Genomic DNA, 22,838 nt, shown 5'->3' with positions numbered 1-22,838 from the left:
CCTATAAGCTGTATTGCTTTAATTTGGAATAAAGTATTATTATTGTAATTTCTTAATCTGTTATAAAAAGTATGGCAATCTCTGAAACTTTCTATGAACTCCACACAACAGGAGAAAAAATATATGTGAATGCAACAAAAAAGCGGTATCGTGTGTTATTTATTTATTTGTAATACATAATTTGTCAATAAATAAGTAACTTATTTTAAAGCTGTATATGCTTGGATCAGAATAGCATAATACAACAAATTATATCAACACTTCGATGAAAATCGTCATGTCCGAGGACTGTAATAACAGCTTCAATGATATAAGAGATTGCGAGAAAACACAATTCATTGGAAATTTCTAAAAAAACAAATATTATAATTCAAAGTTATTGTGACTATAATTCGTATACAAGTGATACCACTTGCGATATTAATGGCGATCTTATTGAAAACATCGTTGAAAATGACATTGTAGTCGGCGGGGGGGGGGGGGGGGGGTCAGCATCTTCTCTAGCCAAGGATTACGAGAGAGGATGGGACTGGATCGTAATCCTTGGCTAGCGAAGATGGGGTTTCAGTAGATGATCAAAATTACAAATATAATCTTTTTAAAAGTAACAGCAAGACCATAAACAATAGCAAAAAGTATTTCTAATGACAATGGCTATTAATTCGATCGAGGTTCGAAAGTTGTCAATGGAGTCTATCATACGAATACGAATACGAATATTTTATAAAACCAATTATCGGCCCATAAAGGGCATGTTACATACATGTATAATGATTACAAATAGACACATATAAAAAACAATAATAATACTGAGTATGGTTAAATGGATTGAACTATTGCAGTTGTTTTCTTATTGTAAAAACATTTATAACAAATCAAAACCACAGTGTTGTATATTTCTTCATGTTCACACGAAAGTCGCCAAATAAATCTGTTTTCTGTGTTTAGATTTTTGAAATTTATTTCATATTTTTAAATCACTTGTTGTTGTTTTTCGAATGCTGCACATTCCAGCAGAAAATGAATAACATCTTCAATTGAATTCAAAGAACAAAATATGCAAATCATTATTAACTTTGTCATTTTTATTACGACCCTGCTCAATAGGTAATGTATGAGCACAAATTTGCATGTATGTGAGGTGCTTTCTAGTTTCAAAATTCTTCACAACATTTAGATACGTAGATATAAGAAGATGTGGTATGAGTGCCATTGAGACAACTCTCCATCCAAGTCAAAATTTATATAAATTAAAAGTAAACCAATATAGGTCAAAGTACGGTCTTCAACACGGAGCCTTGGCTCACATCGAACAGCAAGCTATAAAGGGCCTCAAAAATTACTAGTGTAAAACCATTCAAACGGGAAAACCAACGGTCTAATCTATATAAAAAACGAGAAACGAGAAACACTTATGAACCACATCAACAAACGACAACTACTGAACATCAAATTCCTGACTTAGGACAGGTGCAAACAATTGCAGTGGGTTTAAACGTTTTAATGGTACCAAACCTTCACCCTTATCTGAAACAATAGTGTAACATCACAACATAGAAAGACACACTATAAAATATCAATTGAAATAGCTTAACTCAATCAAAAGACATATTAACACCAGTGAACATACACTGAACAGATACGTCTCTCTTTTGAAAATATCCTTAAATTTAAAGTCAGTTCGTAACTTGCCCTTTTTTCACTATAGCATTCTGTAAAAGATTATCTTTCCAAAATTGCGTATACCTTTTAATTTATGCATCATTAATCTCATTAACATTGAGATTAGTATATCTACATGTACATTCAAATGTTTTTCAATAAAAAAACAATAGAATACCATGTTATATATCTTTCTGGTGCATATAAATGCTATCTGTTAGAGTTTGACTAACAAATGACACTCATTCATGTCTTTGATTCTACAAAAAAAATTAATAACTGAACAATAATATATCAATATGTAGTGGAGTACGACCAAGTTCCCCGTAAACTGCTAAATTAGTTGATTAAGTATGGACTTCAAGTGTATATTACTTATAAAATGTCAGGCATAAATTTTCACAAGGAAATTTGTTATAATACTTTTGCTATTATAGTTTATGCGAATTCGTATTTAGTGATTTAAATTATGTATATTATATCAGGATAGGATAGTGAAATTCGTATCTATTGTAATACGTTTCATAATGTACAGAACTTGAAATTGACATCAAAATGATTGTGCCTAAATCTCAATGTTAAACGAAATCTGCATATAATTGGATCAATACACTTATACTTTATCAAAATTCTTATCTTTCTAAATTTAATTGGCTAGACATTAAAACTGACTTTATCATTTTATCAGGTTAAACTTTTTAAGTACTAATTTCATGACATTTTAGCGAAAACATTTGAACTACTAGAGGACGTTTTAGCGCAGATATTATAGCCCATTTTAGCGCAGGATTAATTCGTTCACCTGTATTTTCGATAGCCCATTTTAGCACAGTCTTACCTGGTTGAAGTAAGGCTAGATAATACTTGGTCATGTTTTATGAATATTTAAAGCCCGAGGCGTAGCCGAGGGTTTTAAATGTTCATAAAACATGACCAAGTATTGTCTGATCAATTTAGAACATATTTACACCTTCGAGTGACATAACAAAATTAGCCTCTCATTGTAATAATTAAATTTTGATATTAGCTCACTTTAAATGTTAACATGGTTAGTAAAAGGGATGTAAATCATTTTAATGGTCATTTCAATTAATGGAATGAAAGAGCAATTAGATAGTTTTGTGATAACAAAAAAGGATAACTTATTCAAAAATGGAGATGTCTTCTGCTTCAGGTACAATTTAATCTTATATATTTAGAATTCCTTTATTTTAAAAAGCACACAATGTTATATAAATATTCTTTTCTTAAATTGTATAATTTTTGATAATGAAAAAACTTCATCAATGAATATTAAGTTACAATCGTTTCAACATCAGATGCTTAATTAATTTGTTGATGAATATACTGAGATTTTTTTCAAAAACTTTCTTTTATTTTTTATCAACAGTCATTGATTCTTAAAACATAAGTTTTAAGGTCTAATGACTTATTTAAAAAAATAGATTAAAAACTACATGTATTTTACCCACACCTTTGTCACCATTTCATTTTTTTGGAGGGGGGTCTATATCTACACCATTAAATAAAATTTGCAATGTTAAAATCTCAACTTAAAATGCTTTTATAGTTTTATTTTCTATTCTCCTGATTTCATTTATGATAATTAGACAAACAACAGTACTCATGATTTGTTTTGCTCTTTTCCTTTGGGAAATTGCCTTGGGGGATTGTACACTTCGTTAGAGCAGTTTTTAAGAGTTCATTTTCATAATTAATCTACAATGAAAAGTCATTCATGTATAGCATTTTATAGTGCATGGAAAGCCATGTAGTATGAAAAATAGAAGGGAAAATACTGATTTTCCATTGTACGAGAAGGTGTGAGTATGTTCTAATAATACTTACCATACTAAAACAATGAAGAGGGTGGTAAATGGTTATTTTCGTGCAACGTGTTTTGCCATTTTTATTTCACGTGCAGCCGTGAAAAAGGTTCATTATTCACCCTGTTTCGTGAAATCGGTAAAAAGATCAACGTGCAAGAAATTTTTAATTGTTCGTTCATCGTGAAATGGCAATTTTATTTCGCGTTCTTCCGTGCAGATACCCCCCCCCCCTTTTTTACGCCCCTCAATGAACAGTAATATGTGCTGGCTTGATGTTTGAGTTGTTTGTATTTACACTTTGGTTCATCATGTAAATACACATGTTGAAACAAACAGAGGAAAGAAAAGTATAATATGTGATGGCTACCGTAATAGAATAAATAGAATATCTGACCGAATAATATGTAACTATAAAGAAACAACGTTTCCACCTAATCTTTGAGCAGAAGTTCTATGTAATTCAAAGCGAACAGGTAATGGTCCAGAGTCGTTCCATGCCCATTATAATGGGCAATTTTATAGTTGTCACCAAGCATTAACGTTTTTGTGGATACTATCATCAAATTGCAAACAACAATATATAAATCAAAATAAGAAGTATAGATAGTGTGCACCTCAATATAGAAAAGATAAAGAGAAGGAATAGTTCCTACTGCAATTTTATGAGAGTATTGCACAGGGGGTATATCAAAAGCCTTTTACCTACGTTCTCTAGGATATAAATTCCAGGCTAGAACGGACTTGTAACATTTGAGTTAACCTTTTAGACTTTTAGTGATGATTCTTTTAATTTTTTTTATTTATTATTTATAATTATATATTTCTGTCGCTAAAACGGGCATTGATAATTTCACTTTTTCGCTTAAAAGGGGGTTACAATCTTGTGCTTAAATGGACATTGATCATTTAACTTTTCGCTACTATGGGTTTAAAATCTTGCGCTAAAATGGGTTATACTTTGGCGCTAAAACGTCCGATTTTTTCTCTCGCTAAAATGTCCTTTCAATGCACTTATTAAATGTCCTCCGCCGTAATTAGGACTCTATTCTCTTGACACTTCTTTGATATACAAAAAATAATTTTATCACAAAATTCTATAATTTAAACATTTTAAACAGACGTATTGAATACTTCAGTTTACCCATCGTTAACAATAGGAAAGAAAGCAAAAAATACAAAAAGCGAAGGAACAGTGCTTTTATTCCTGTTCTTCATCTCGAAGTCATCTAGCACCTAGCACCACAAACACATGATAGTAAAACTGTTTCACATTTTTAGATAAATTACAATACTTTCCCACAAATTTATTATTCCAGGTATCAACATATCCACATTCAATATATATATATTTATATATCTTTTACCGTGATAATTTAACCATTTAAAATGATAAAAATGACCACAGTCAAGTCTTAACAGCATTGCATACAGTGTATAAGAAATTTTCTCTTTTTTACAGTGCAATTAAGTGTACATTTTTATTAACTTTTCATAATATCATTACAAAATTCTAAATGTAAAGATTTAACTAAATCAGTTTTGCATAACCCCAATCCTCGGCACCATACAACAGAATAGGTGCGACCAAAGCATCAAACAATTTTTTATAAAATATCTGTTAATGATCTTGCATTACCCAATAATAGAACATGATGCTATTTCTGTATTGTTGTACAAGTCTAGACTTATTACTTTGAAAGGTACCTTTTCTGGAAAAAATTATTATACTCCAAGATATGGAAATTCTCTTTGTTAAAGTAATATTGAAAATTAGAGTTATCTTCCTTTGTCCACTAAACCATCTAATGTCTCTAATGATAAAATGCACTACAATTAATATTTTTTAGTTCCCACTGCTAAATGAATTATGCAATCTCCAAACTTCAATGTCAACAAGCATTTGATTTAAACATTTGAATGGCCCTATTTCATTTGTCATTTTTTTTTCGTTCATCGTGAGACAGTCAAGGAGAAAATGATATTCATCTTCACATGACCGTGGAGCCAGTCTAGATTTAATATGTACAATGAAAACATATCTTGTCAGAGCACTTCAGTAACCCGCTGTTCAGTTATTTCCCGACTGTTCGTAGCGTACAACAAATAAATCGAGGTCAATCGATTTGTGAAAGCTTTTCATATATTTCAATAAATAGATGACATTCTGGGATGAAAACCCAATGAACCCTCAATAAAGTCAATATTGTGGAATTTCGAAGAAAGGCTGTAATCCATATTGCATTTTTTTTTTTATTTACCAGTATATTGTTTCTGAGACTATTATACTAATATAGTATGCTCTAGTATGTCCAAGATCGTATGCAGTTCTTTTCTTAATAAATGAACAGGTGCTTAATTCAGGAATGTGCTCAATCATTGAAATCATGTAAAGTATTGTATGCTTTTGTAACAGTAAATTTGATCCGGTAGTAAAATTTGTCCGCCAGACTTTTTTTCCTAGTTAATCAAGTCCATGACCATTATTTTACTAGGAATTTAAGTCCCAGGACAAATTTTCCTAGGAAAATAAGTCCATATAGCTAGTAAAATATGTCTGGCACTTATTTTCCTAGGACAAATTGTCCCAAGACATGTTTTTCAGGTAATTTTTATTATATTTTAAAAATTATTGAAAATAAAAAAGACATTTTCTTAGTTAAGATTGGAAAGTTTCATTAATTTTTCCTATTAAAATAAAAGGACATTGCCGGACGTTATAACCTAGGCATGTTAATGACATGGACATGATGTCCTAAGAAAATTTGTCTGGGAACATAAATTTTATCAAAATATTAATACACAACTCTTAAACAATATTAAAACATAACATTTAAATTTAACTTTCAAAATAAAGGGAATGGACGTTTTTACCTAGGAATATTAATGACATGGACATGATTTCCTAGGAAAATTAGTCTGGGAACATGAATTTTATTAAAATATTAATGCACAACTCTTAAACAATATTAAAACATAAAAATTGAATTTCCATTGTTAACATGTAAATAATTTGTTTCATTAAAATTTTCCTTTTAAGATAAATGGCATGGACGTTTTTACCTAGGAATATTAATGACATGGACATGATTTCCTAGGAAAATTAGTCTGGGGACAAACATTATATTAAGAAAATTGATACACAACTCTTAAACAATATTAAAACATAACATTTATATTTACCTTTTAAAATAATATTAAAACTTAATATTTAAATTTCCAATATTGTTTAAATGTAAATGATTTGATTCATTAATATTTTTCCTATAAAAAAAAGGACATGGACGTTTTTACCTAGGAATATTGATGACATGGACTTGAATTCCTAGGAAAATTAGTCTGGGGACATAAATTACTAACATCGGACTAAAAATACTAGTAAATTCTGTAACCATGGACTTTTTATACTAGTAATATGTGTCCGCCCGGACATATTTTACCAGGACAAATTTATCTCTTACATATTGTCTTGCAGCGATAATGAATATTATAACTATTCTGCTTTCATGAGGGTACTTCGATTCATTAATTAAATTATTGTATTGTAGTTCCTCTCTAATCGTCATGTTTTTTAGGTTTTATGCTAAATCACATACTATAAGAGGAAAATTAAATCTTTGCTGTTGATTGGTGGAAATTAGAGTACCGTGTGAGCGCCTCCATCTCTAATTTGTAAAGTCTGCGAGAGCCGTTCAAAACAAGATAAACATGTCATCGGAAGGAACAATAGATCGAAAAGAGCCAGAATTTGTTGCACCTGAACCCACAACAATGACGATAAAGGTAAAACATTACCCATTTATTTCGTTCCATGAATATTTCGGTGCAAAGAGTGATCTTTTTTTGTCATTTGTTTTATTTCCATTTTAATAGACATTTATTATTTTCAGGTTAGGATTATTTCTTTCATACAATCTAAGAGTAAGTGAGTCAAATTTGAGGTGGATTTCATTCTGATCATCATTTTGTAGTGTATATACACTTATTTCTCAAGTCAATATAATTTGTGGAAAGGGTTTTACAATTACATGTACACCAGTCACCACAGCCGAAATGTGGATTTAATACCAGACAGGTGGTAAGGTGATAACTTCTTATGGTATCCAGTTATTCATCACATTTTTTATGATTACTAACTGCTGCGCATGGCTGATGAACTCCAAAAGGTTGTTGGTTTAGGTTTGTTTTACTTATCATTAAACACAGTTTGGGATTCTGTGTCCGAAGCAATTTTGTGGTTTGGCTGTCCTCAGAATCCCTTATCAAGCTTTATAATTACTGGATTTCCGGAAAGTTAAAACTTACTCATCTCGAAACAACACTTTTTACGACTACAGCACCATCCCTTACACCTGAAGCAGGTAAAAATTTAAAACATATTTGTCTTGTGGAATCTGTAAAAAAAATTCTTACCTTTTACGGTAGTCTTTGTATACAGCTTCATAACTGCACAGTAACGGTGGGACCATGGTTCTCACCAGCAAGTCTAAACTAGACAAAATAGACGAAGACAATGACATCTAGTTCATGTAGTTATGATTAATTTTAAACTTTTTCTATAAAAGACAATGTTTGGTCAGTTGGTACAACGTTTTACAATCTTAATGCGGGACTCATCAGATTTGAAAATGATGAGTTCAGACAGATTTTCATGGACTCGCCCTAGTGAGAACCTGAAATGCCAAGATACATAATTTGCTAGTTTGATGTGAGGATTTAAGTACAGATGGGCACAGTTTTATTGGGGAATGTTCTGTTGTATTTTTATTTAGAATCTAAACATTTTTATATTATTTTTCAGGTTCACAATGCAGCTTTAAATTATTCACACAGATAGTAACATATATGCTTATCAAATTTAAGGTTCGGCCCAAATGTTACACCTAAATTCTTTGGTTACAGGATGAACCTGGACGAAAATGTCCTCATTATCTAACATTGTGTATCTAGACGAAATTGTCCTCATTATCTAACATTGTGTATCTAGACAAAATTGTCCTCATTATCTAACATTGTGTATCTAGACAAAATTGTCCTCATTATCTAACATTGTGTATCTAGACGAAATTATTATGTTTTTTCTACCAAAGTGCATAACTTACCATCGAAATAAGAAGATGTGGTATGAGTACCAATGAGACAACTCTCCATCCAAGTCACAATGTGTAAAAAGTAAACAATTATAAGTCAAAGTACAGCCTTCAACACAGAGCCTTGGCTCACATCGAACAGCAAGCTATAAAGGGCATGTTAACATAATTTACTTGCATTAAATTATAATTTCCATTTTCTTGACCAAACACATATAATCTATTGAAATCAGCTTATTACCCACTAAACAGAAACATGATTAACAAACATCAAAATTGTAATTTTGATAGGAGAAAATGATGATGGAAGAAGCAAAATTAAAAGCTAAATATCCCAATGTGAAACCAGGTGGACCATCTGGACTATTGGCAAAAAGATTGCAGAGAGGAGTAAGTAGAGCAATTCAAAATAAGATGGACCATCAAGACTACTGCCAAAATTAATACAAAAAAATGTAGCATTGAAGAATAACCCTACATAAATACATAGTGCTGTACAAAATTGGATATTTTAAGGCATTCCATACAAAAAGGCGTGCAAAAAGTAATATATCAAAAATGCCTAACTCCTGGGAAAATTCAAAACGGAAAGTCCCTTATCAAATGGCAAAATCAAATGCTCAAACACATCAAACGAATGGAAAACAACAGGCATTTCCCTAAGTAGAAAATGGTAGATAAAGACTGGTTTTATAGCTAGCTAAACCTCTCGCTTGTATGACAGTAGTTTAAAATTCCCTTATATTGACAACAATGTGTGAACAAAAACAAACAGACATTATAGGTGAAAAATAGGGGTACAGCAGCCAAAATTGTGTTATAATCTTAATCTCTTATGAAAATAAACAAATGTGTCAAAGAAGAAAAACAAAATGGCATATAGACAAAGCACATAAATTAAACTTGAGTGTAAAAAAATGTAGATATATTTTTCATTTTTATCTACATCACATATATTATTTTATTTTACATATCACTTTCCTACTTCAGTTTAAATCAGAGTGTGAGATTCTGCCCTCCTATATGTCTTTTATCATTCAAAATTTTAACTCTAATTTGCTATAGAAAATGATAGATATGTACAATTTAATCAGATTATTTGAATTCTTTTTTTAGCAAAAATATTTTGATTCCGGGGATTATAATATGGCCAAAGCTAAGATGAACAACCCAAAGACCCCTTTGGCTCCCACAGAAAAGATGATATTACAGGAATCTATTGGAGATGCTATCCCTACGCCAGAATCCTTACCTCCTAGAAAACCCTCCATCATACAGAGTAAATTAGCAGAAGGAGAACTCTCATAGACGTTTAATTCATCCAGAATCATAAAAATCAGGGATGCCACAATATTGGTAGATTTAAGTGAGTGACAGTAACGACACACAAAGTGTAATGTCTGACTGCTTCCACTGTATACTTGCCAAGTTGTTCAGCAGCATCACATTTCTTTTAGATCCCTATATAGAGAATTTCTAGTGTAAAACAAAAATTACGAACATGTGTTTAATTGCTTTTTGAGAGGTAAAATTAATAATTGGGGTATATACATGTTCATTTTGATCTACTTTTATAATCAGGTAACTTTAATAAGGGAAACAGTCGTGCCTGTACAAAAGTAAGGTTAGTGGACAAATGTTTTAAATTTTCTTATCAGAGAAACTGGTGTCATGATTGCCATTGCTAGAATTCTTTAATTTAATCAGATTTCTGTCTTGAGTTTAACAATAATTTATTTCTTTAAAAAGAAACATTTGATTATTTAATATGTACCATTGTATACAGAATATATAACAAAATCCTATGATTTTATACACCCATCTATGATCATTGTATACTGTGAGTCGTGACTGTAGACACACAATTTTATTGGCCTTACTCACTGTGAAGAGACATATGTGTTGATACTTGTATTCGAGTAAATAATTACCGGCATTTTTATTCTTCGAATTACAGACTGGTAGATAGGAAACACTTTTTTAGTTTAAAAGTAACTTTGTAAAAAGAAACCAAGATAACAGGATACAATTTGGACAAGTTGATAGATTTTTTTTCGGAAATTATTTTTGTTATATTTGTTTTAGGGAGGAGGAGTTAGAAGAGGGAAGGGGTTCTTTACATTTGTTTAGGTTAACAAGACAGAAAATATATATTTAAATGAGACACAACCCATATTTAATTGAAAACTGATGAGATAAAATGCAATTTAAAGTGTAACTGAACAATTTAGAGAATCTGCCATCATTATGTTCATGCTACCATGGTAACTTAACATGTCAGAGAATCTACCATCAGTGTGTTCATGTTACCATGGCAACTGAACAAGTTAAGAGAATCTACCATCATTGTGTTCATGTTACCATGGCAACTGAACCAGTTAGAGAATCTACCATCATGTTGTTCATGTTACAATGGTAACTGAACAAGTTAGAGAATCTACCATCATTGTATTGATGTTATCCCTCTGACTTACAATAGTGCAATATTATTATTGACTGTGAAATTGTCTCCAAAATATGATATTGTTACTAACACCCAATTAAAATCAGTTTTATGAAATGGGTGAATGTTGAGGCGCACAAAAGTATTTCATATTTTTATAAAAAATTTATTGTTTTTGTTACATGTAGTTTTGCTTTAATTGAAGCTTTGAATCTGATGCTCGCAAGTCAATTATGTTAGATTGAAGTAATAACTTGTAATTATCTTATACAAAGGTAATACTTTTTTTTAGAAGTCATTTTTCCCAACCAAAAAAATCAATTACTTAGTATCTATTTATCATGTTTATTCAAATGAGTTTTCAATTAATAAAACATTAAATATTATTATTTTGTATTGTTTTTATAGGAATAGTGTTTCACACAATACTTTTATATTGGGAATTATGTATACTTCTTTTCTTTTTTTTTTGGTAAGAATTCTTAACTTTTCTGTTTACATTTTGTTCAGGGAGATAATTTGTTTTTAATTATGTATTCACATGCCAGACTGTGGTTATAAATTGTCATAATGGAATACTACTTATACAATGTAAATGTGTAAACTGTGTGTTGTGAACTGAATAACAGAGATATACAAAAGCTTTCATACCTTTTATACTAATGATTGTTGTTGTTTAAGTAAGAGTTGTAAGTAATCACATTGAAATTTCATTAATTGTAATGATTTCAACTGCAAAGATAATTTTATAATTTGCTTTGAAATCATTTACAGATATGAACTTTTATATCTACACTTTAACAAATAAATAATTGGGTAAATGAAATTTGCAAATTAATCCAAAAAATAAATAATTTTTTCCAACCTCCATATATAATTCACCTCTGGTTCATATATTTCATTATTTGGTAGTCAAAGTTTTATTCAAATTCTCAGTTGATATTCAAAAAAGATATGAAAAAAACGAAAAAAAAAAACATTTCACAAAACATGACATAGAAAACTTCAAAATTGATCAGAAAGAATATTACTTCAATGACCTTAATATTTTTGACTAAAAAAGGGTAAAAAATGAAAAAAGTGTTATTTCGAAGACCTTCACTTTTTTTACCTTCTTGTATATATATAATAGATGAATATTTTTCAGCACAAGGGAGAGAATATTATTTATATGACCTTGTTCTCTTGTTATAAATGTTTGTATGTATTTAGAGTATGCATGGTTATGTTGTTAATTTGATTCATCATTTCTTAGCCCATTTATAGATTACCAAGAATTTTTTTTACTTGCAATGGCATTTCCAAGATGAGATAAAAATGTATTTGTTTACATTGATTCGAATTTAACTTTTTTTGCAAAGGAATAGAAAAAAAAACTAAGTGTAGGTTTGTAGGTATAACGATCTTTTGATGTATTGACTGTATTTGCCATTCATCAAATTTGTTCTGGTAGAAATTTCAGAGTAATTGGTTAAGGTAATTACTATTATTTCTATTCTTGAAAGAGGCCATGTTTTGCAAAGACCATTGCTTATTGTGTTTATTTACAAACATTATATATATATATTTGTTAAATTTAAAGTCATGTTTGTTTATGTACATACAGAGTCATATTGTAATTATAAATATGAAACTAATTTTCGTTTTCTTTGATAATGGCCATGTTTATAAAATGCAGCACATTGGTATCTTATATGGTCCAACACAAATAAAATGCTTGACTGGTTTTGATGGTAAAGTTTGTTTTTATACTACATGTATCAGCAAAAGGTTAACTTCAATTGATGAATGTAATATTTGTAAGGTGTAAATGTCTGTTAGTCAGGGTTCTTCCTATTTTGACCTTGTTTTCATGGATCATTGGTCAATGTAAAGTCAACTGCCTCGGTTGGGTTATGGTATTGTGCTCGCTTCAAGTGCTGAAAGTTATGAGTTCGATCAATGACCTTGTAAAAAAAACCTTTTAAAACTGGTAATTTCTATTTTGCTGCTTCTCTACTAAGCATTCAGCATTAAGGAGTTAGCAAAAGGCTCAGAAACACAAAAAAGCAATAAGCTCTGAATCAAACATCAAGGAAGCAAAACTCTTATCAAATGCAACAAACGCATGCAGAATCAAACAACATAGATGAAAAAGGCTTGGCATTGAACAGCAAGAAAACTTGGCTCCAAATCAAACACCAGAAAAGCAAAAGTTTATGAAACTAACAATAAAAAAATAGATAGGCTCCGATTCAAACAACAAAAAAGCAATAAGCTCAAAATCAAAGACTGAAAGAGCAAAAGGTAAGAATAAACACAGGCAAAAGGCTCAAAGTCCAAGAGCAATAGACTAAATAAAAAAGGAATAACACCCTCAGGATCAAAGGAATAAAGATCCGTTTGCTCCATTCCAAACACGAGAGCAAAAGGTGCAGAAACAAACAATAGGCTCAGAATCATGAAACAAGGAAGCAAAATGCTCAGAATCAAACACCAAAAGAGCCAAAGGCTCAGAATCAAACAAGAAAAAAATTAGAAAAATTATCAGAATCAACAGAATCAACAGAACAAAAGCCTCAAAATTAAACAAACAAAAGAGTAGATAGATTAGGGTCTATGAAATATAGAGCTAGATGCTCAAAATAAAATCCATAAGAGCAATAACAAAATAGAAATAGGATCAGAATGATAGACTCCAACAATTAACTTAAGAGCAAATAGGCTCAAAATCTAATGCCAAACGGCTCAGAATCAAACAACTAAATAAAAACTAAAAGATAGAATCAAACAACGTTCTAAAACTAACCAACTAAAAAGGCAAAAGATTTGAACATCAGAGATTAACCAACGAAATAGTAAACGATTCAGATACAATCAACATCAAAGATTAACCAACGAAATAGTAAACGATTCAGATTTAATCAACATCAAAGATTAACCAACGAAAAAGCAAAAGGATCAGATTTAAACAACATGAGAGATTAACCAACTAAAATGCAAAAGGTTTAGAATCCAACAACAAAAGAAAAAAATCAAATTATAATATGGAATTTTAACCATTGTAACCGACTTAAAATCTAACGCGAATAGAATAATTGTCCTTTTTTTATTCAGATATTTCATGGGAAACTCGGAACTAAAATTTACAACAAAAGAAACGTTTTCGTTCAGTTTTGTTAATTTTTTCCCTTTTTTTGGATGGTGATGTTCCTTGCCGGTGTGTTTATTATCCTCACTCATTCACTCGTTAGCTATGTCCCTGTCGGAAATAACTTTTAATGTTTCAGTTGACGTAATATATGTATAACTTATAAATTGTTAAGGCATGGATTTCGTAATACAAATTACTTAAAGCCTTTACTAAAGATACTATAATAGATGTCAGTTTTGATTCGGAACTCCCCATTTTCTACGCTGATGTTTTTTTAAAGATCGTAAATTAAGATTAAAACTGAGTGGTTCTATGGATAAATTATTTTTAAATTGTATCAATTGAAGATTGTAGTAAGGAAGCTATGGTTATATCTCTCCACAATGGTGGTGATGCAACTGATATGATCAATTATAGACAATATCCATGCTCCCAACCGTTTCCAAAATTTTTGAAAAAATTGTATTTAAGCAACTATATGCATATTTCGTAAAAGTAATGCATCTTTTAAAAGCAGCAATCGGGCTTTAGATCTGAACATTTATGTAGCACTGCCCTCCTTAAATGAATTGATGCATGGCTAAGCGAAATGGATAAAGGGAATTTAATTTGTGCTCTTTTTCAAGACTTTAGAAAAGCTTTTGATATTGTTCGTCATCATATTTTTACTGAGCAACTAACAAATGTATCACTGTGATGATCATGCTATTGATTGGTTTAAATCTTATTTATCAGGAAGATTTCAAAAGGTAATGATCAATGATCTAATTTCAGAGAAGTTCAGTTTGGAGTTCCACAGGGTTCCATACTAGAATTTTTACTTTTTATAATAGTTATCAATGATTTATCTCTTGTGCTTGAACATGTGTCTTCTGAACTTTATGCTGATGATACAACATTATATAAGTCATCTCCATCAGTAACAGATTTAAATGCATTTATGAATGTAGATTTTTGTTATGTTATGAATTGGTGCAATGATAATGATATGATATTGAACAGAGATAAGACTAAGGTCATGTTAGTTCGTTCTAATAGATAAACGTTTGAAAACAAAATTAAGTATCAAATTTGATGATGAACATATAATAGACGTCGTTCATAATTTAAAACTGCTAGGAATCCATATTGAAAAATCTCTTTCGTGGGAAATCAAATTGACAAACTTTGTGCAGTGGTTGTAAGCAGACTGCATCTTATGGCCCGACTAAAAGCATATCTTCCAGTAGGTGTTCTCAAACTATATTGTAATGGATATAGTCTTTCAATAATGGAATACTGTTGTACGTGTGGTGAAATGCTTCAAAAACTAATATTGACGAATTATACAAGTAAATAAAGAGGACAGCAAGAATCATTTTAAATACAGATTTTGATATCTCTTCATCAGTTATATTTAAAAGTAAGGATGGCTTACCATTTAAAATAGTCATTAGAATTAAATATTCCATGATAATGATGGTTTATAAGTGTATGGATAATCTAGCACCTGAATATTTATCTGAACTGTTTTCAAATTGTTCAGTTGATAATAGATACGCATTAAAATCATCTTCCCAAAATAATATATTTGTTCAACGATATGAAACTAATTGTGGTAAAAGAACATTTATGTATTCCGGAACCTTGTGGAATTCCTTGCCTTTGACTTTGAAAGAAAGGTAAAGTATAAATGTTTTTTTAAAACAAAATGTCAAGCTTATCTCTTGAATATACAAAAAGAAAACTTTTAAAAGTTGTTGACGTTCAAATCTCTTGTATGAAAAGGTCAACAAACAATTTCTACCACTAAATGATACATATAACTCTTTTCATACAAGAGATTTGAACGTAGATCCGTCAAACATGCAAGAAGAGGTCTTTAAGTATGCCCTTTCTTCATACAAGAGTTTCTTATGAGGGTCGTGTCAGACCACTCCATGACACATTTATCTATTCATTCATTGACGTTGATACATGTTGAAAAAAATAACCTACTTGACTTATAATGCGTGTATTTTTGTTTTACCTTTCAATTATAAGAAAAAATAATTGTAACTAACTGTGCGAGTAAAAAAAAAGATACACATGATTGAAGTTTATACTTTTTTTTTTACCTGCGTCTTCTTTGTCATTTTGACGTGTTCCCTTCTTTTGAATAAAAGGTGATATGGGGTATGCGTTAATGAATCTGCAACCTCACGACAAAAATAACCGAGGACATTTCATATATTGACTACCCAAGTTCTACACAAGCGAAGGTTAAATATCGTTTCATCTCGACTTCTAGTAAAGGTTCCACAACTAAGCTTTCTGTCCTTTTAGCTCGTTCCCTGACACAATTGACTAGTATTTTAAGACTTTCGTAATAAAGGCTGGGACATAATAGTCATACTATTCCCAGAATAAATCATATAAAAATAGTGGAGTAATTTATATTTGCATTGAAAAAAACTTTTCAGTTCGGTTGAACATTATGACTTTTTGACTACTTTAATTTACACTGTAACATATTAATCTTTTTAATCATCCAAGATAAAATAAAATGATCATTCGAAAAATCTGAAAGCGTTATTTACCATGTTTACTGTAATTCATTAAAAACCTTTCTTATGTAATGAGAAAAGTTTAAAAAAATATATGCCCCTTTACTAGCAAGACATTATACAAGCACCTGATTCATGTTATTATGGAATTCTTTACTACTTAGTTTAAAAAGTGTGGAAACTATTGATACGTTTGTTTTTTTTTAAATATTCAGCATATTTATTGTAGAAGCAAAAATCATTATATTTCATATATTATTTATTTTAGAATTTTAGTTTGATGATATTAGCTGTATTGGTGCAAACTGTGCTACTCTCTGAAAATTAATTATTTACTTAATATTTACGTCGTACGTACTAGACTTCACCGTAGTAATCCTGTATTGTTATGAACCAAAGTTTATGGTCAAAAACAATTTTTTTAAAGGTTTGTCTGAATTTCATTTGGATATTTTAGTTTCACACAGTAAACTTTACTCCATTAAATGTATGGGGGAGGGGGGGAATTGTCACAGTTGGACATTTCGTTTCCTATTTTATTTCCACTATTAAAGAGGATGGAAATTAAGAAGATATCCTTGTCGAACAAACAAGAATTAGAAGTCCAATAAAAACAGACAACACCATGACCACTGAAAACAAAATAACAAACAAAACTGTTTGATTGATGCCCTTAGTATATTTTCTCCCTTTTTTTCAGTTCTTTCAGTTTTTGCGTGTTCTCAGATTGTATTTTACTCGAATAAGGTCCGTTCAAGTTACTTTGCCTATATGGAAACTAATTCTAAGAGCGGTTTTCTTTGCTGCATATCATTAGATAGTCCAGCTAATTATGACGTCTTGAAAGATTATTTTGTATTTTGCCGTGACTCGTCGTAGCAGAGACATGTATATATATATATAGACGTCATAATTATTTGGACAACTAAATCATTAGAATTCATTTTTATAATTTACTATTCCAGGTTTCTACAAAATCTAGAGTCATTCGGAGCAAATTCATCTATTAAAATACACAAATTGTAAATACGTGTATATAATCGTTTTGTTAAAACTAATCCGTATAATACGCCACTCTTGTTCGTATCGCATTATCATTCTGAAAATTGCATGGATTTTAATGATTATATCACGTGACAATAAAGATGGCAGACGAAAGAGAACCACCCCCGATGGAGGAATCAAACGAAAACAACGAAGATGACATTTTTTCTGAAGCTATAGAGGTTATTTAACTGATGCAAATCTTAATCTTTTTAATCATGGAAAAAAATTTCACACTTTTACTTCTAATTAAACTTAAACACAGGAAATATCACCCTAATGTTTTCCCCATAGTCAAACCGGCTCCTTTGACGTTGATACTATTTTAGGGGTGTTACTCATATGCGCATCATGCTTTGACCACAGAAATTTATCTATATAAACGAAAAATTCATATAAGTTACAATTTATCACCATAGCATATTTGTTTGTTTGGATTGACAGTAATTGACAAGGTTGGTGAATGGTGTCTTCCTGGTAAATATAAGTTTACTGTAGTCTGCAGGTGCTCTACATTTGTAACTCCTTATGCAATTCTTAGTTCTTGGTGGTTTTCTCATTTTACTGCCCATAAAATCTCTTATCAAGTCTATTAATCTTTATTCAGGAAAATTTTGACATAAACTGCATACTTCCCATACCTGTAATTCTGTTAGTAAAATTCACTTGATTTTCAAACCCTCTTTCGTCCTTCCATTTAAAAATTAAAATCTTTCGCATTTTTTATATTTCATTAAAAATTCATCTGTCTCAATTTTTGTTGTACCATTCATGCCATTCCCCAACATTGAATTTGTGTCAAAGATGAAGGTTAATTTTACAAACAAGTTAAAAAATTAGGCCAATTAAGTGACTGTAAATTGATGTCTGTCACCTTGGGGTTATGGTTATAATTAATTAATCTGTGTATTTCATACTGGTTTAGAAATAAATTTTGAGTTACTTTGCTTGTTTTACCTTGTTTTTCAAATTACACTCCTTTAAATAATGTTTTTTTTTTATAAAAACACATATTAAAAACAAATTTAAATGCACAGTTGAATATGAATGTTCTTAAATGATTTTAACCTCCTAGGACAAACTAAAATAATATATCGAAAATTATTTCGGACACCTTCATGATCTCTTTTTCTTTAAATGATTAAATTACATTTCTTTAAATGATTAGATTATAATTTATGAGTAGTTTATTTACACTATTGAGGTGAATTGATATATTTGAACCATGCAAAAAATATTCATGATAATAGAAAGTTAGAAAGGCATAATTAAATAAATATTTTAGATTTATAAAATTTAAGTTTATTTATCATATATGTGCATTTGCAAGTAATTATAAGAGTGAAAATTGAATCTGTTGAAGTCTAGCGCAGGTGTTATAGTCCCTGAGTAATGTGAAATGGCTTTTTAATTGGTCTGAGTAATAACTTGAGAACGCTTGATCTTTTCCATTTCAAATGTTGATATGTTGTTTTTCATGACAAAATGAAGGTCAGGATAGGTTTTGATGATTTACACTTTTGTTGTTGAGTCAGTATGGTCCTTGATTGCTTTAACAAGTAGACTAACAGATGTAAGAAAAACCCTTGTTTTCTTTCATTTTGACAGATTCTTGTTCTATTTATTTCTAATGATACATGTATTGATTAATTTCACATGTAAATATCAAAAAGCCATGTCACTAGATCTAGTTATGATATGTTGTCTCTGTTCAGACCAGATAACACACAAACACACTCTTTTTTGCTTGAAGTAGTGGAGCACTTTATTATATTCAAAGAGTTCACTATTCTTCTCTGTTATTTTAATATTAATACATTGCCAATAAAACATGATATATACTGATTTAAAGCTTTGATTTCAGAAGAAAACTACTGATGAATCAAAAACTGAGGTATGAAAAATCTGCACTCAAATATTCCTCTCAATACCATCAGTCCATATATGTTACTAGTGATGCATATTTTTAATGCTAGATCTATATCTTTATTGTATACATGTATACATGTATATATGTATTTCATTTGTAAAACTTAAAAACTATATTCCTATAAATATACTAGTAAGTCATGCAAGTGTATAATTAGAGAAATAACAGCATGTTGAATCACAGCCACATGTATTTTATCAGGATAATTAACATGTAGGTAAAAATCATAAATCCAATTGCTATACACATGTACATGTGATAAGGAAAGCATTTTTTACAATTTCGCCAACAATTATAGAAGATCCAAATTTTACATTCACAACAAAATCCCTTACATGTTCAAACCTATAATAATTAAATACTTTCACCTTTATTTTCACATTATATATATTGAAACTATCTAGAAGATTTAAGCTTCAGATATATTAAGGATTAATATGATTTTGAAATTTGATATATATAATATTTCGTACATAAACAACAGTGCATCATAAGCGTTTAAAGCCTGATTGTTATTTATATACATGTTTATTGACTAAAATTGTATGTTTAGAATTGTAATATATTGTATTTCATGTACATGTACAAAGTTGTACTTTGAAATAGAAATATCTATATTGTGTTACATAATTGTCACTTTGACACACACATTATACATATATACATATACCTGAAATTTCCGCTTAATTGTTGTCATCATGATATCCTCACATTGCTTTGCCAATGCATACCACCAGAAGTCATTTTCATGTTATCACTTTTCATTTGTTATATATATTATTAATGCTGACTTGTGAATGATTAGTTTCATGGTTTGTGGAAAAGTAATTGTTTCAATTAATAGTTTTCTGAATTATTAGCGTTTCAAGTCTTAGGGATTGGTAAAGAACAAATCAGTGTGTAATTCATTTAACTCGGAGGTTTAATTTGAATAAGAGATCCATGCATAAAGACACAGAATGCAAATACTCAATGAGTAGATACTAGTTTCACATTATTATATGGTTTATTCAATTTAGACATTTGACTAAAATTATAGTAAAACATGCAGTCATTGTAAAAGAATATTACAGGTATAGAACTAATTTGTACTTCTTTAAAAATTTCTCTACAAATAAATGGTTATCAGTTAAAATGGAGTCAGTAGGAAGCACACCTTACTATTTAGTACTTAAATCAGTTTTCTTTTCTTACAGGAACAACCAGTTATAGATTCAAAACAAGAAGAACCAACAAGAGTACCAATTAAAGCAGATATAAATACTGATGATTTGTTTAGTGGTAAATTCTTACATTGATTGATTATAAATTGAAAAAGGCTTACACTGTCCATAAGTGTTCACAATTGATATTTGGTGGTGGGGGAGGGGGGAGACATACAAAGAAATAACTCTTGATATGTGTCACCAAAATGACTATTAAAGGGACCATAAAATTGAGAATGGAAATTGGGAATGTGTCAAAGAGACAACAACCCGACCAAAGAGCAGAAAACAGCCCAAGGCCACCAATGGGTCCAACACTACAAAAAAATCCTGCACCCGGAGACGGGCTTCAGCTGGCCCCTTACATGCTATAAGACATAAATATCAATAAACAAATGTTCCTGTCAAACAGCATTACATAGTATTTACTCAACTTATCTATCACATGTTCATTGTATTTTACAATTTTTCCATACAATGTATTAGTTATTGACAAAAGACTGAAAGTCAATTATATCAAAATATGGATGTTTTGGCTTTGTTTATTGGTAACTGTAGTGTATAGTACTATAAAATTGAGAATGGAAATGGGGAATGTGTCAAAGAGACAACAACCCGACCACAGAACAGACAACAGCAGAAGGCCACCAACAGGTCTTCAATGCAGCGAGAAATTCCCGCACCCGGAGGCGTCCTTCAGCTGGCCCCTAAACAAATATATATACTAGTTCAGTGATAATGAACGCCATACTAAACTCCAAATTGTACACAAGAAACTAAAATTAAAAATAATACAAGACTAACAAAGGCTAGAGGCTCCTGACTTGGGACAGGCGCAAAAATGCGGCGGGGTTAAACATGTTTATGAGATCTCAACCCTCCCCCTATACCTCTAGCCAATGTAGAAAAGTAAACGCATAACAATACGCACATTAAAATTCAGTTCAAGAGAAGTCCGAGTCTGATGTCTTATACCTAGTTTTTGCAGGGGAATAATATAGGTTTTGTGATAGGCACTGCTGTCAAGCTTAAACTGTAATCTGCTTCATTCAATGTGTAATGCTAGTCTTAACTAATAACAGTCACTATTCATGTATTTATTTATAAAACAGGTGATGGTGATGAGGTCAAACTTGATTCTGAAGAGGAAGAGGAGGAGGAGGAAGAGGAAGTACCTGAACCAGAACCTTCAAAGACTGATGATTCCAACCCTTTTAATTCTGTAGAACCTCCAAAGCCTGTTGAGGAACCAACACCTACTCCTCAAATATCTGTGTCCTCGCATAGCTCCTCATCAGCAGTTAAAGTAACAGCTTCTAAACCTTCCAAGGAAGAGGTGAGTGTTATATAAATATATATACCATGAAAACCATTCCACACATTTTCTTGTTAAAAAATCAAGCAATTTCTTTTGCCAGCATAGTTCTGCCATGGCATCTTTTACACTAATAGCTACTGAACCTTAGTGTTATACCACTCAAAACCTTTGCTCATAAAGATGTATTAAAGTGTTATACCACTCCAAACTAGGAAGATCTAAAAAAACATCCAGACGATTCTATAATACAGATCTAATCGATTTAAAAATCATTTTCACATATGTTACAAAACAAATTTAGAAAAACCCAACACAAGTATGTACTTCCTTTTATATTGACATTACGTTAAAGTGTATTTCAGTGATGTAAACAAATATTGTATGACAGTGGACTTGTTATTTATGCCCTTGACGTAGCAGAAGGAGCATAAAGTTTTACCCTTGTCCGTCTGTCTGTCTGTCCGTACATACTGAAATTGGTTTCCGTTCTCTAACTTTAGTTTGCCTCAACCAAATGATATGAATCTTATACACAATGCTTATTACCACAAAACACAGATCAGCATTGAATTTTGGTGGTGTCACTTTTACCGTTCTAGAGTTATGCCCTTTTACAAATGGAAAAATTGCTGAATTTTTCGTTTCCATTCTCTAACTTAAGT

The 22,838-nt window shown here is 30.6% G+C and overlaps 2 protein-coding genes across 3 annotated transcripts in view; both read left to right on the top strand.

The window, feature by feature from the left end:
• Nucleotides 1-7,124: 7,124 nt before the first annotated feature.
• Nucleotides 7,125-12,658, top strand: LOC127735946 (cAMP-regulated phosphoprotein 19-like). The gene is made up of 3 exons (XM_052246400.1): nucleotides 7,125-7,271; nucleotides 8,870-8,968; nucleotides 9,695-12,658. Exons 1-3 carry the CDS (start codon nucleotides 7,197-7,199, stop codon nucleotides 9,884-9,886), a joined length of 366 nt encoding a protein of 121 aa, XP_052102360.1. The 5' UTR covers nucleotides 7,125-7,196; the 3' UTR covers nucleotides 9,887-12,658.
• A 5,154-nt stretch (nucleotides 12,659-17,812) lies between these two features.
• Nucleotides 17,813-22,838, top strand: part of LOC127735945 (sorting nexin-2-like) — a 31,024-nt gene continuing 25,998 nt past the window's right edge. Inside the window, exons 1-4 of one of the 2 annotated variants that reach the window (XM_052246397.1) lie at nucleotides 17,816-17,905; nucleotides 19,588-19,617; nucleotides 20,850-20,934; nucleotides 21,971-22,194. In XM_052246397.1, the coding sequence (XP_052102357.1) occupies nucleotides 17,825-17,905; nucleotides 19,588-19,617; nucleotides 20,850-20,934; nucleotides 21,971-22,194 (420 nt within the window). In that variant the 5' untranslated portion in view covers nucleotides 17,816-17,824. Of the gene's footprint in view, nucleotides 17,906-19,587; nucleotides 19,618-20,849; nucleotides 20,935-21,970; nucleotides 22,195-22,838 lie in introns of both variants that reach the window. The other variant, XM_052246399.1, reaches the window with a different exon arrangement.

The sequence above is a fragment of the Mytilus californianus genome, unplaced genomic scaffold (assembly GCF_021869535.1).
Source record: "Mytilus californianus isolate M0D057914Y unplaced genomic scaffold, xbMytCali1.0.p SCAF_3, whole genome shotgun sequence".
NCBI classification, from domain to species: Eukaryota; Metazoa; Mollusca; class Bivalvia; order Mytilida; family Mytilidae; genus Mytilus; species Mytilus californianus.
The sequence above is the reverse complement of the archived record's forward strand: the minus strand, read 5'-3'. Positions and strand labels throughout refer to the sequence as shown.